We start from the raw sequence: 15,894 nt of genomic DNA on the forward strand, positions 1-15,894 counted from the left end.
ATCAACAATGACAACAATAATGTCCACTTGTCTTTGCTTTGATTTACTTGGCTGTAAAAAGGAAACAGCATTTCCCTTTCTCAAATTCTGATATTAGAGTTCAATTTCAACACAGCAGTTACACTGAAACGGAACAACTCCAGTGTTTTCATTGTCATTTCAGCTACTTTCATTCAACTGTGTGTATGCACTACTACTGGATGTTAACTGGTATGAGTAAGGGAAAAATTATTTCTCTTATCTGTTTGACTTGAAGGGAAAACTTGGAGCAATTGTGCAATCCAGGATAGCTGATCATTTTACTGAAATGTTTTAGAATTTGATTATAATGTAACAACAACATGGCACTAAAGAGCAGAGAGCATGAAAAAACAGGTACAACCAAGTAAGCTCGTGTCTGATATATTTCATCAGACTGCCATATTGCTTCACTAAGGATAAGCCTCAAAATTACTTTCCTAGTCCACGCACTTTCACGCTTTTCTTTTGCTCATGTCTACACTACATTTGTATTTGCAAATCACTTAATATCATTAAACTGCACTTAACTATGCTTCTATTCACCTTGTACATGCTTCTATCCAACTTCACCTCCAAAATCCTCATGTAGCTGCAGCAAAATATATGACATTAACCAGAAGAAACCTAATTTGTAGGAAAAGATGACTTACAAATAAAGTTCATTCAAGTAATCAAGGAACCAAACTTTAATGATACTCCCATGACTGCCACACGATGTTGCATCAACGAGTCTTCTGTGACTCTGTTTCTCTAGTTGTAGTGTAATATACTTTGTTCTTGCATCAAAAAAAAGCAGCACTACTACAGCCCCTGCAGACTTGTACAAAAGTTATGGGGAATTTATTGTATTAGCAGTTCACATCTGAATTGTTTCAGATTCAATGATAGCTTTGTATGATTACATATGCTTTCCAGCTACGTGACTGAGGTAGTTGCAAAATGCTTATATTACCATAATAGCTGCAAATTCCTCATGAAACATTAGAAGACATGAACAATTGTATTTGTTATAGTTCTCCTTATCTCTTATTTTTCCTATAGGTTATTGACTAGTAAAGCTTAGCACTGAATTTCATTAGCTGTTTTGCAATTTATTTTTTTCTTGAATAGAAATACTTTTCTGTGAACAGGAGGAGCAGAAAGTATATACCATTTCACTGAAAAAAAATTCCCCAAACACAGCTGGCCTCATCTAACAGTGGCTATCCTATATAATTCGTGAAAGCAACCTTGTGAAAGCAAAGCTGGAACGTTCATGCAACTTTTCAGGGAAGAAGTAAACTATTTCATGTATCCTCTGCAGGAAGTTCATGAGCAATTTATTTAATCAAAGAGAATTTTATGGGAACCTCTGTACAGTTAACAGTCTAAGACAGCCTTTCTTATCTCTTCTAGCCAGTATTTGTGCACATCTGCTTCATCCCCATAGTGCTTCAAATTTGGACGTCCACATGTAAACACTGTCTAGCTTTAGAAGAACCAGATCAAATTCTTCACAGCTTCAATGTTTCCTGTATTTACCACCTCTGACTAACCGCAAACAAACACTTAACGACATTTTCAAAAACAAATCAGCTAAATTCAGTTTGGGGAGGATAAAGAATAACATCCTACTAGAATTCAAAAAGTTTTAGAATCATTTATTAAATTGGAATAACTTTGAATGTGGAGATCAGGCTACTCCTCCAAAGCTTCTGTGTGAGACTGTGTTATGCTAAGTATGGAGAGATTTCACTGCTGCTGTGTTTGTTCAGCAAAGAACATCCTGGCAAGTGAAAAATGTAAGCACACAATGAAAGATTCGCGAAAACAAGACTGGAAGCAGCCAGCTCAGTTTCATACTGCAAATTTTTGGCAGACATTCAACTCCTTCTGCTGTTTTTCTCGCAAGCACATCTATCTATGTGATGTCACCAGATTCAGCGAGGGAGGGAGCCAGAACAAATTGGACTGACAGTGTCTCAGAGCCTGCCAGCCTCTCAGCACATGTTGTTACTATACAAAGGATGTCTAGAAACCAAACGTGCTCTACAGATTCACAGACCGTACCCCCTCCTAAAGGCGACTACGGAGAAGTGGCTATGGATAAAGTTGCGGGGGGGGGGGGGGGGGGGGGGGGCAATCCATCTGCTTTGTAGTCTTCTTAATTTAGGAAAAGCGAGGAAGCAAACTCCTCAAAACTCACAGCCAACTCTATAGCCCACACTGTCACAGCGTCACTGTCAGTAACCTGAATGCACTTTATTTCCTGCAGACATTTTAATACCATCAGAGGCTCACTAGATACCAGGACTGTCTTTGCCCCATCATTGCACATCTGCTTGTAGCAGTCATTGTGGTTGGAATCAAGTAGGTGTAAAATTAAAGCTAGTGTAAAAGAAACACATACACTCACACCAAATTTTTTTCTTCCTTTGCTCTTTAAGACATCCTGAATGTGAGCTCTCCAGAGAGAAAATCTACTCCAACTAGTATTTACAGAACCATCCACACTACAGTACCTTTGTTTCTTAGCTAGGAAGTTATCAACCAGGAGCACTGATAGATGGCTTCTGAGAATTCATAGTAGGTAATGTTTTTTTGTGTGTCTGTTTTTAAACAAGTGACAAACCATTACTCCTCACTTCAAATAGCCCATGCTGTTGCAAAGGTCTGCCTCAAATGCTGAAGCTACTGGAAAGAGTAGATGAACCAGAAAAGCCAGAGGGGAAGTACAACCTACACGACGTGAAGAAAACGATTTAGGACATGAGGAAACATGTTTCAGTGAGCAGGGCATCACAAAGCCTGGATTCCATGCCTTTTGGATCAGGGGCTGGGGAAGAAAACCGCTTCAGTTCCATGCCTCAATAAAATCAGAACTAATGAATTTTATATTACCAAAGTAATTTTACAAATAATGGTTTTTTTGTTGTATATAGGGAAAACAGCATAATTTGGGAAATACTATTCAGTAATATCAACTTGTGGCAGCAATAGGTTCAGTTTTTTTAACCTGGTGAACGACTCACCCTTCTTCTATCCGAGTTACCAAATCACAATTCTTAACGTTCTCTCCAGACAGTATGGTGAAGAAAAAATATGAAGCAACTGAGAGTAAAAACAGAAATTCCTTAAAATACTCTCTGTGCTCAAAAAAACAATGCTAAATATATTTTAATAGACACATGAAAAACTATTACAATAACACATGTATTTAGGTTTGCCTGTGTCAATCGATATTTTGTCTCCAGTTCACTTAGTTGAGACTCACTTGAAAGGAAGAAGCATATTTGTATGGCAGAATGATGGCCTAAAACATGAGGCTACATTAAAACAAGTGTAAGGGAGAAAAGATAAAAAAGTACACAGAAGAAACAACAAGCATGAAATACATTACCTCTTCCTAAGAGAAACATAAAAGGGTCATTTAAAAAGAAAAATCAAAGGACATTCAAAATAAGTGCTGCTGTTTGAGGAAGGACTATTAAAATGGAGAGAACATCTGAAATGCTGCTACAAGAGTAAAGTGAAGTGTCAAGGTTAATAGCTTAGATATTGGTGCAGTATATACAGGCTGAATTCTATGCAGTGGTTATGACACCTGGAAACCTATGAAAAAAAGCAATGTGGATACTACTTGGGGCTGACATGCAAACTGAAGAAACTGCCTTATTATTAGACATGCACATAAGAACTTTACAGAATGTCAACTGGAAATATTTAGACAGTTAATCGTTAAATAACCTTCCCAGAGCTAAGAAGTCCTCCAATCAGAGGATTAAAACAATTCAAGATTTGTACGTCACAATGAGAATCACATGCCAAGACTTCCTGCCTACAAACTCGGGGCGGGGGTGGTGGGGCGGGAGGGAAGGGAGGCTCAAATTTCTTTATTTGCAGTATAAAGAAACTCCCTTCATTTGACACTGATTCAGAAACCTGGCAGTTCAAGTTACTGAAGTTTTCTTTACTCAAACTTATATCCTGTAAGCTCTCTCCTATACTTTGTCCCAGCTTCCCAATTTTCAAGAAAATAAAGGATGCTGGCTTAGGATCAACAGATGATTATATCACTCAATTTTAGGTGAAATAATATTTCTAAGAAGTCATGGACTTCCACAGCTGCAAAAGCAAAACACACCCCTCAAATCAACAGCAAACTAAAATCTTAACTCCTCTCATTGGAAACAGTTTGCATTCCATGATACTTCAGTTTTCACAAAAAATAAGGAACTTCAGTACTGACTTTGATGTCTAAAAATAACAAATTACTTTGGGGAAGAGACTTTTGTAAACACCTAAGTAATTTCTGTGCATATAGGTAATTATTACATCTTTAAATACTGCACACCACTTTCCTTCAACATAACCTGCACCCCTAAAAAAAAGGAAAATACTTCAGTTAGAAAACAAAAATGAATGAACAAAAATTAACACAATGCAAGGGCCCACATAAACACGATAACAGAGAAGGCACAAAAGGAATTGTGGATGAGAATTTAGTGCACGTTAAAAATATCTGATTCAAGGCTGCTATTTGTAGTTTACTTAGGATACCCACACAAGTGCAACTATGGGACCAAATCCTACTCATTTTTTGAAGCTCTACGATCTTGAACACAAGATTGAAGAAAAAAAAGAAAATAAACACTCTGCATATAATTCTTCATTATCAAAATCCACTGCCCAATATAACACTCTTGACAGTAAGATTTAACAAAGTCCCGTGTTCTTGACCCACAGTCCTAATTCAGTGCTGCTCTCCCTCCCCGTACCCTGCACAGACTGCTCAAACATTGATCATTCCCACATGAGCAGCCTTATACAGCAAGTGTGGCAAAAACCCAAACAGGAGCAGATAAAACCTTTTCCAAACAGGTCTGCTGCTGAGAGACTGCCCATACAAAGGTACCCTGAATTTGCAAAGCCAGGTGAAGTCTGTGCTGACGTAAGGCAGTCAGTCACTGTATTCTTACGGATGCACATTTAAAAAAAAAAAAATTGGTAGCAGCACAAAGTGAGTGCATCTACTGTCTCCTGAGATTGCTTTAAAAATTTTGCATGCATCTTAATGATTAGCAGCTTCTGAAGCTTAGTCATTGTAACATTGACCAGCAGAATAGCTTTCTTTCCTTCCACACGCACCTTCAAGGAATTCACTATGAGTCCAGACAAGTTCAGAGATCCAACACTCCAATCAAAACACCTCCTTACTAAATATCCAGGATTGAGTCTCAAAGACTGAGGAGAAACCTAATGCCTGGGAGAGGCTGTATATTGTTGAAGAATTATAAATGAAGTCAAACCTACACACACACACCCCTAATAGCTGTATCCATCACCGATTTTTCTGGACTTTTAAGATTAGATGGAACAGTTATAAAAGAAATAGGGAGAAACGTGTAGAAACGGTGATTTCCTTTATAATTCAGAATACCTTTAGTTCTGACATAATTTCCATTTTACACATGGATAAAAGGAGACAGAATGGTGACTCAACTTGCTGATAAAGATTTAAAAGCAAAGATTCTAGAAAAGGAAGAGCTCCATTCTCATATTTTTAATAATACTTGTGCAGGTATTTAGCTGTGTACCAAGATCCATAATTTGTTCTATCCAATTTTCAGAAATATAGCGAACTGATAGAGGTATTGATAATTAAAAGTTTTAGTAATTCATAGGTCTTCATAGAAACGTGCTTGGAAGATTCAGTATTTTCAACCCAGAATTCATTGCTCATGCATGGGTCTACAGACTGGTTAACTGGCCTTCAAAAGTAACTCAAAACAAGCAAATACATTATCAATGGGATTCTGTTTACTATGCAAGGGTCGTTCTTTTTGGACACCCTTCTCCCTCCTTTCTTTTCAATCTCACTACAAGTCCAAATTTACTACAATAGCAGTAACAATGGAAAGACTGCCAGATGTTTGGACAATGAAACAAGCAATGAGCTACAATTTCTCATCTAATGCCTGAAGCAGTATTAGTAGCTGTTCCAAGGAAAGGTGTTCACACAGTCAGAAAAGATTGGTGAGGACAGAAAAATTAAGTCAGATTTACACAACAAATAAAGAGAAAACCTAAATAGGTCGAACAAAGACTAACATGACTTATCACAACTCATTAGGATAAATTTAGTTTGAAACCCTTTAACGAGGCAAGTAGGAGTAAAACATTTCTACCCACCTACTCCACAGCAGACAGAGGTCAAAGGACTCAGCAGTCTGTCACACATAGGATTTGTTTACCAGATTTTCTGTGGATTGCATATTTGTACTTAGTTTAAGAACATAGAACGTATCTTTCAAGTAAAATGACTTTACTTCATTTAATATTTATACCTTTTTAACTGTTTTTCCTGCCACCACTATGTCTTAAGATAAAATTGTTGGGAAACTAGGGGAAGGGCAGGGACAGGATTACATGCCTTCATTCTCTCTGCTGTTTCTTCCCTTGCTACGTAACAAAGCTAGCACTGGAATCAAGATGGTGTTTATTTAGCAACGTTCTCCACCATCCACCCTCTTCCCTGTCTGACTATAAAGCTCTGTAGTTAATAAGGTCCCTTTATTAACCAAACTTCAGAGATGTGTCATTCCATATCCGTCAAAAATCTCCAGGACAGAAAGGACTAACAACAGGGATCCAGCCAACACATTGGACTAGTCTCCTCTTTTTTAACCCGCTATCCTATACTCAGCTTCTGCTGAAACTGTGTCAGAGAATGCCGTTAAAAACTTCCTCCACAGTAGTACCCCATTGACGTAGGTACTCATCACAACATCTGATGTCTTCCCACAGTCACAAACTTTGCCTTTAAGTTATCATTACTCCAAATACTGCCAGAGCCCCTCTTGGTATCATTCCGCACCATTTCAGCCTAAATGCACCATCTCACAGCATCCATTCATAGCTGTCCATGACAGTAACATTTCTGACATCCTTACGTTTACTCTATTACTAAGAGCTACTTCACCTGTTCACTAATCAAGTGAATCAAGTTCGAAGTAATTTTTTAGCACTCAAGTTTCCAGAGTTACACAGAGTACAGATGGAGGCCATCTGTTATCAACCATGACTTTTTTTAGACAGAACTACAGCCTTCTCTTCCACAGAACCAGCTGGAAGAGAGTGAATCTTAATCCAGCTGGGAGCCAAAGCTTGAAGAGCACCCTTGGACAGCAAGGGTGAGCTCTCAAAATGTAATTACAATGCTCTGGTTGCAGATCATTTACATACTCCACCCAAAACAAACCAATCCACAAATAACTTCCTTACCAGTAACGGCACAGTCCTTTGCTTTAAGACATGGAATTAACAGTTATTAACCTAAACCAGGCACAATATAGCAATAGCTATTGTATGCTTAAAGGCCTTCAAAACAACTATGATGCCCTCAAAGCATATGAACTTTCTAAAAAGATACAAGAAGTTTGGCTTCGTATGATAAATACAAGTGCACACTGGGATCTAGAGCTATTATTTGCAAGAGGGAAGGCCTAAAGGATGCTGCATGTATAATAACCTAGTTAAAGCAACTGATAAGTACCAACAGATATAAATAGCAACACAAAACTAGGCAACAGACATGCCGTAAATAACACATGTGAGACAGCTTTAAATACTCCTCCTATTTTTCAGCCACAAAAGTTTCCACCATTTTTCTTTCAGGAAGCGCTTTCAGAATACACTCTCAGTTGTACTGCAGGACAATATTAAGATATTTACTTAGAGGTTGCTACAGCCATATCCAGTTTTAACTGACATAAAAGACAGTTTCAAGGAGAGTGCAAATGGAGATCAATTAATACCATCTGTATTTTCCTTTTAATTGTGGAAGAAACAGTCCTACTATTGTCCTGAGATCAAATTTCAAATACTCTGGAAACATCCAACATATACATCAATTATTTCAACTCCTCTTTCAGTTAGCTGATGTATCAACATTTTTTTTTTAAATAATAACAATTTTACAAAAATTCTTACAGCCTTTTAACCCGAGTTCTGTAACAAGCATCAAAAAAACAAAAGCAGAGCAAGCTGTCTTTATCTAGAGCTTCCTGCCTTAAGACCTGCATCTTACTATAGCTTAGTTCTGCACAATGTACCAGAAAGAGCTCTTTGCTCTTAAACAGTACTAAATATTACTGATTGCAGTAGTCTTGTACTAGTGCAGTAATTCTTGCATTGTAGTAATACTATATTAACTATTAAACAGCACTTGTTAATTGTAGTCATACTGCAAAAAAATCATGCATAGTGTGATTTTTAGTTTATTTTAGATTACCATTTAGTAATTTTAGATTACCATTTAGTAATGGTAAATTTATGGTAAAATGGTAAATTTAATTCCTATTTGTTATATACATTATTACTATTTTTGTTGACAGTGAATTGATAAACAGAACATGCAGGGTAGTGAAACAATGCACTTCAGCATTCTGGGGATAACAGCTTTAGCATTTATCAAAAACTGCTGTATTAATAAGGTAACACAGTTTGCCTGGAGTTTTATACAAGTACTACATTCTGATCTCCACATCTGCATTGGTTTTTCACTAAAGCTACTATTCAAGCTGTGGCTGGGTTCCTCCTTCTAGCCTGACCGTCATACTACACAATTTTAAAATCATGCTAAATGATTCCAAAGGAAGACATACCCTGCAGTAAGTACTGATTCCAATGGAAAACATACCCTGCAGTAAGTACTGCCATAATACACAGGCATAATTTTTTGTAATCTCAAAACCATGAATGCATTTGTTTTGTAATGACTAAAAGATATGATTAAAATTTTCAGCATGTAGCTAATATACCATGATATTTATTTGTTACATAGATAGTATTATCTTGTGCTCTGTCTCTCATCAGTATTGTCTTATTTCACACTAAATGCCAACTTTCTAAAACAAGATGCTTTTCAGTTACACTTTCATACAGTGCCAACACAACAGGACTTGAACTACTAGGTACCATAGCCCTACAAATAAAGGCTACTGTACCAATGAGAACTGTTCAGGAAGACAGCCCAGGGCTTTCCACATCAACGTAAGTTCAGTGGGCTCTTCTGCTTCAATAAAACAGAAAAAAAAAAAAAAGCAAAAGAAAAAAAAAAGGCAAAGTTACCTATTTCAAAGTTTCTGATCAAAAGAGACTCTTGAAGTATTGCAATCTGCAACCCCTTCCCCCAGCATTCTAAAGATGCAGCACACAACTGCATAAGAAGTTTCTCACAATTAAATACGTAATATGCATTTGATAGCCATACATAAGCGTCAGATACTCCGGCTTCAAATGCACAAATAGAGTATTTCAAACTAAGTGCCTATAAGAGAGAGAAATCAGTCTTTCTTGTCTGGCAAATCCAACCCATCTTTTGTGCCAAAAAGCAAGCAAAGAAATAAAGGTATTAATGGTACAGATAAAACAAAGGTATAGCAGGTTGCGTGGTCAACTCAATAACATGCAACCAAGGCCTCTGATGATATGACAGTTCACAATAGAGATTATTAAAGAGGCTACCACCCTGTGCTGCCCCCTCTGTCCCTTCATCGGAGATTCTCTCCCTCCAGCAGCAGCTGAATTTCACAATACAGAACATTAACTTAAACCAACAATTTCAGTTAATAGTAATAAACTGGTCTACAAACTGCAGCAGCTGAGGAGCGAAACACCACTTGCCTTATCTTTGCAATGGCTGTGGTAACCTCTGGCAGAGATGCAAGGTGTCAGTACGAATAAGATTAACCTCCTAAATCATCTCTACAGCACCTGCTCCAATCATGAACAAAAAAAACCGTAATCACCCAAAACCAAAAACACATTCAAGTGGTGAAATATCCCAGCAAATTTAACCAAGATACTCTCTAAGTTTTTTCTGCATACTCGTGTCAAGCCTTTCTATTCCCAAAGACATCTCAATAGCCAGTATATGTTAAAACAGTATCATTGTTTATTCTGTTTAGCTTTTATAAAGATGACAAAAAAAATTTTGCCCTCAGCTATATAAAGGTACATGGCATTCATTTGAAGATAAGTTACGGTTTCCAAAGCAGCATCAAAGAATTTTTTCTCCCACCTCAGAAAAAGCATTTTTTAAAATAATTAGTAGGAAGTTTCAAGAAATAAAACTGTTCTCTGAACGTATACTGACATACAGCAATTTTTCCTCATGAAAAAAACAACTTTAAAAAGTAAAAATCCTGTTTCAGCCTGCAAGTATACTAATTACACGTGAAACAGAAGTGACAGTTATACTTTAAAGAAATCTTTCATGCATATTTAATCAGGGCTTCACTGTAGAAATTGCACTGTAACAGTGGGATTACCTATTTTAGAGTCTAGCTTGCACAGTATTGCTCATTCCCTCCAGATGTCACTGATGGATGGTGGACGCAGCGCCAAATGTTCTTTGCTCCACGCTTATCACCTCTTTGGCTGACCTAATGTGGGAGGCCTGACATCTACACTTCCTCACTTCCAGCTATGTTGAAGGGATAGTGCTTGCCTGATACTTACCCAAGAGGCAGCAACTCAACCATCTTCTCTTTCATTACAATTTCAGTATGAACTCCCTTTACTTTTAGGTATTGCAACAATTTACCACCACCCACCCCCCCTTCCTCCTTTCCACAACAGGGGTAGGTATTGCGAATCTTACAGTCTGTCACCTATCATAGAAACAACACCAAAGTCAAGACCAGCATTTAGTCCAAAAGGTCACAAGGAATGCAAAAATAGCTCTTAACTGCAATTCCCATTTTAGCTTCTAAACTACAGGAGACTGAAAAGAAAGAAAAGGCCACTTCCATAAAGCCTATACATAAGTGAAGGCACACATAGCACTTAAAACTGAAATTAAAGACAACTCTTCTGTCAGCCATTGTCACTAACAGATAAGCAAATTTCAGCACTGAGCTCTGCCCATCAGCAGGTTTTTTTTTTTCCTGTTTGCTTGTTTTCATCCAAATAGTGTTTTTAGGCCAGGGATTTCAAAACCGTAAGGTCAGCAGCACGTCATTACTACCTGGTAAACCATGATAACTTGCCAGGTTTTTTGCCCTGGAACGCTGGAATCTGGTATTCACAGAACACTGAGATAAAAAATAAGATCTGAAAAAAAGCAAATAATATTTACTAAACAAAGCTTCTGTAGTGCTACTTTATGTTTATTTTGTTTAAAAAAATCTAAACCTCAACTTTCATAGACCTCCTGCAAAGTACTCAGTTTCATAATACACAGGAAAATATCCAGAATTGAATGTTCACTTCTAGGCATCTAAATATAGTGACACTACTATCAAACAGACAGGTAAGCACTCGCAGCTGAGTGGAAGCTACATTTAGGCAAACGAAAGGAAGAAATATTACACCTTTAAGATTCATAAATTTGGACCATATGATACATGGAGAGTTCTTAAATGGATGTTAAAGACCAAATAGTGCAAGGATAAAAGATTAACAACAGCAAACAAAAGACAGGTCATTAGGATTTCTCAGGTTTGGGAGGTTGAGCTTTTGTTCATGTTGTTGCCAAGGCTCTTCTAAGAATCAAGAGAAACATTGTCACAATTCTCCCAGAGAAACTGTGCTCAATAATTCCATTAAAGAGAAAAAGGAAAAAAACCAAAACAACAACCACCACCAAGAAAAAAAAAAATCCCTCACCCTCTCAAGCACCCAATAAGTCAAGAAAATTACTACAGCATAGTAAGCCTTTTGCACCTGCATAACTGGTTGAGATTTAACACAAAACAGTAGAGTGAGGGAAGATTATCACATAGTGTTTGCCATTAACACAAATAACAAAAAACAAACTGTTTTAAAAATCCTGTAGAATAGGAACTGGTATTTTGGTTTCCACTGACTTTAAAGTCAATTAATGCTGGCAGAATCTACATAGATGTTTTAATATTGTATCTTCAAAACAACTTAAGAAACTAGTATGAAACTCAGCATGGGTTACACAGCACTGAGATGGTACATGAAGAGCAGAAATCTAAGATGTTAGTTTAAAACACACAAAAAGAAAAAAAAATCAAAAGAATTTATTGCAAAATTTCTACTATAGCTACTGTGTATTCTAATGTTACTAACAATCCTTTTAGTGTTCAAGCTGCTCGGACCAGAGCAGGTGGAAAGGAATTAGGGAGCATATCTAACAGCCCAAAACTCACATACATATACATGTGTTTATATTTATGCACATATGCACACACAAGAACTTGATACACATATTTTTCCAGGGGACAAAAGACAAACCCCAGACCAAATTCAGTATTTATAGCAGCTCATATTACCATTCACCACTCTGATATGTCCCATTTTAAGAAAACCCCAGGGAACACTTCATCTGAAAGAGTATCAAGCTAGTCCTGAGTTTTGGCACATTACAAGAAGACTGAATAGGCTGCAAAACATACCATGTTAATAATAATATGCACAGATAATATTTTCCACTGTTACTACCACTCTCAATCCAGCTGCCTCATGTACCAAGATTGTTTACATCCAGTTTTCATACCATTTTACAGCTATACTGATTTCATTACAGATATAGTTGGAGAAGTACATAGGAAACATTTGTAGACAGAAACACTTGAAAAAAGGATAGAGGAAGCATAGTAATACTTATTTCCTACATTCCATCAGCCCACAACACAACGCTCTGACTAGTTAAGTACTGTGTCCACAGTAGAGTTCCTACAATTAAATTAGAATACTGGTGATAAAGCAGCTGCGCAGATGGATTTTTTTAGGAAAAAGACTCCTACAGTAGCTTTAAGTCTTCAAACTCTAATAGATCATAAAGCAGCCCTCTCACCAGAGTGAAGCTGACTTGAAAAAACATGAGCAGCACACACTCGAAGAACCCATTCCTGAAGAGGATACTTACAACAACCAAAAATTTCCAACACTGCTGAAAAATGTATCTATTATGGACAGAAAAAATAATTTTCACATTCTGAAAGTCCTGGAGACTAGCAGTGCAAAGATGTGAATTACTGGCAAATTGGTTTTCAATAAACAGACTTCCGTTCTACTCTGCTTTCACAGTAGCACAAGGACAGGAAAGATACTGTCTGGGTATGAATTTCACTCTAACAACTTCATCTTGAGGTTGGAGTGGAGGGTCAAAGACCTTAGGCATGCACAAAGATGGAAGAAAGGAGGGGAAAAAAAGCATAAAAATAAGAGAAAACAATAGAAAAATACTTCAGTTTGTATAACGAACTATATTTAAGAAGGGTGGGGAGGGGCACACAAAAGGGAACAGAAGTCCATGAGTATTCATTCCAGCATTTCCATGCTCTCTGTATCCTCTGATTTCACTCTTCTTTTCAACTGCTATATCCTATATACCTTTTCTTCCTATTTCACAACAAAGCTGTTCTGGGACAGAATGTAATTTTTTCATTGTGAAAAAAGAAAGCCTCTACGACAGCATTAGGTGGCAATTGCTAATCAGCGCTTCACTATGTTATCTGTATTCAAACAAGAAGCTGAACTGGCAGTCAAATAAAAATGTGAAAATATGAGATGATCTCAAGTTTGCTTGGCAAATCCACCTCACCTTAAAGTGAGGAGGCTTACTTCCTATGTTTTGCTAACATAACTATAATAAGCCTGTTATCATAAATTCAATTCTGCTGTACAGAAGCGTTAAGAAGTAAATTCCCCACAGTAGTTCATTTGCAGTTTTCAGGTCCAAAGTACAAATTACAATCTATTACGCTTCCTCTGACTGCACTTAGAAATTTGGACACAGTAGGATCCTAAATGAACATTAGTCATTTCTAACTTACAAGATGCAAGTTAAACAAATCATTGACCTCAAATTGCGACTCTGTATTGACACATTTCATCAATCACAAGAAAATGCCTATGCAAACTGGGTCTTACCTTATCCTTTTCATGGGGAAGGAGACACACTGGAGGGAGACAGGAAAGAGACTCAAAACTCTCCTTCCCATCAGCATTAGTGGTTGCTTTAGTGTTGAGTTGGTACAGAGGTCCATCTTTAAGGAGCCTACCATGGCCAACAGCACGTTTGACAGCTAATCGTAATTGCTGGTGAAAAATGGAGGCAGCGCTACCTCCAAATAATGCAGACACATCTTTCTGACCTTTCAGAAAGCGCTCGATGTTCTTCAAGGATGAGCCACTAGACTCAGCCAAGCCCTCAATTGCCCGTTTGATAAGTTTATTCCAGTCCACGTTTGGTTTACCATCCAACTTGCCATGGTTCCGAGGCTTTGGAAGTGCTATTCTCCCAGGATTATCAGGATCCTTGTAGGAGTTGAGACCCTTGTTGGAGACTTTTAAAATAGTTCCATCTTTAACACTCAACTCTAACTGTTCCAGAACAGTTTTGCGGTCCAAACCATGCGAAGACGACACTGCATTGCATATCCTCTCCTCTGAAGGACGCTGTTTTTGCTTCTTTACCTTTTTGATTGCCTCCAAAATCCACTCTGTATACAGCGGGTTGGCGAGTTTTACCATGATGAAAAATTCTGTATATCCATAGAGTCGTTATCCTTTATCCCGATGCTGAACAAGTTTCACACGATGAGAAAACAGATTCTCGAATGATGGGAACCAGCTAACCATAGCATACACGTTTTCTGTTCTGAATTACTCCTCCTTTCTCAAACATTATTGTTTTCACTCTGAAGAGAGGAAAGCAAAACAATTATTCTTTCTATATAAATCCCGTAGCAGCTTCAGAGAAAGTTTTTCCACAAAGGTATAAAGATTTCAGCATATCTCACCTCAGCTTCTGGTCTGCACACTCACAGTAAGAAGAACTGTAACATTAGGCCTGGAAGAAGACAAGAAGAGAGAGATTTCCAAAGAACAGTTAGAAAAAAAAGAAAAAAAAAATTAGCAGCCAACATTAACTCATTAAACACAGAGCAGAGTTTTAATCCACTACTACAGTTCTGAAACACTGAAGTAATATTTAAGGTTTTATCTTCACTACTAATAAAAGCATACTTTAACACTAAAATAATTCCATACAACCTAGAGAAAAAAGTGTGCCCTTTTTATTTCAATCCATTAGTCAGTATAAATTCTATACCAAGTTTTATATCATTGCTGAGCACAACTTAAATTAATATTTGGGGGGGGGGGGAGGAACCCACAACAAAGATCTTAAAAAAGCAGCAGCTCTCTTCATCTTTGCACATGGAAGACACTGCCTGAAACTTCAATAGAAAGCAGTAGGAATAGCCAAGAGTCTTGAGCAAATAGCAAGAAACTTTCAGCTCTTCCAGGAGCATAATCATAGGTCTGATTCCCTCCTGCTAAGAAAAGCTATGACAATTGTTCCATCAAGAAAAAAAGTGAAGAAAAGTGAAGAAACACAGCTGGAGATTGTAATTAAATGTTCCACTTCCAGAGACCATAGAAAAGAAGAATGCAACATTATAATCTTCAGTATAGATGAGGCACACTGAAAACACTTGAGGACAAAGTAACAGGTGACCATACACAATGAAGAAGGAATGCTTATGACACTGCTAATTAAAGATGCAGGTGGAAGGGTACGAGGCTATACTTCACAGCCTTTAGTTGTCTTTAACAAAGACTTTTTCCAAGTGTGATAACAGTATCCTGTGCTGAAGTTCTACTGCAAAAGTACACTAACCGAGAATTTATAAACTGTTTATTACAAGGAATAACGATTTTCTGCAAGGGAAGTTTTAGTCACGAGCTAGTTGTGAACACAGTTCTCCCATTCTGCTTTCTAGTGAGTATGAAGAATTTATCAACACACAGAACACATTTGCACACAGACATCAGACTCAATTGCACAGCTCCATACAGCCAGTACTGAACTACTGTTCAGAGCAGAAAGGATGCAGTGTTTGCCTAGAGTTC

The 15,894-nt window shown here is 37.5% G+C and overlaps 1 protein-coding gene across 3 annotated transcripts in view; it reads right to left on the bottom strand.

The window, feature by feature from the left end:
• Positions 1 to 15,894, bottom strand: part of KAT6A (lysine acetyltransferase 6A) — a 52,806-nt gene that overhangs the window by 36,003 nt on the left and 909 nt on the right. For 2 of the 3 annotated variants that reach the window (XM_075174905.1, XM_075174906.1), the window contains exons 2-3: positions 14,781 to 14,830; positions 13,909 to 14,678 (exon numbers count right to left, since the gene is read on the bottom strand). In XM_075174905.1, coding sequence (XP_075031006.1) covers positions 13,909 to 14,511 — 603 coding nt within the window. In that variant the 5' untranslated portion in view covers positions 14,512 to 14,678; positions 14,781 to 14,830. Of the gene's footprint in view, positions 1 to 11,032; positions 11,119 to 13,908; positions 14,679 to 14,780; positions 14,831 to 15,894 lie in introns of those variants that run through there. The other variant, XM_075174907.1, reaches the window with a different exon arrangement.

The sequence above is a fragment of the Calonectris borealis genome, chromosome 27 (genome assembly GCF_964195595.1).
Source record: "Calonectris borealis chromosome 27, bCalBor7.hap1.2, whole genome shotgun sequence".
Classification (NCBI taxonomy): domain Eukaryota; kingdom Metazoa; phylum Chordata; class Aves; order Procellariiformes; family Procellariidae; genus Calonectris; species Calonectris borealis.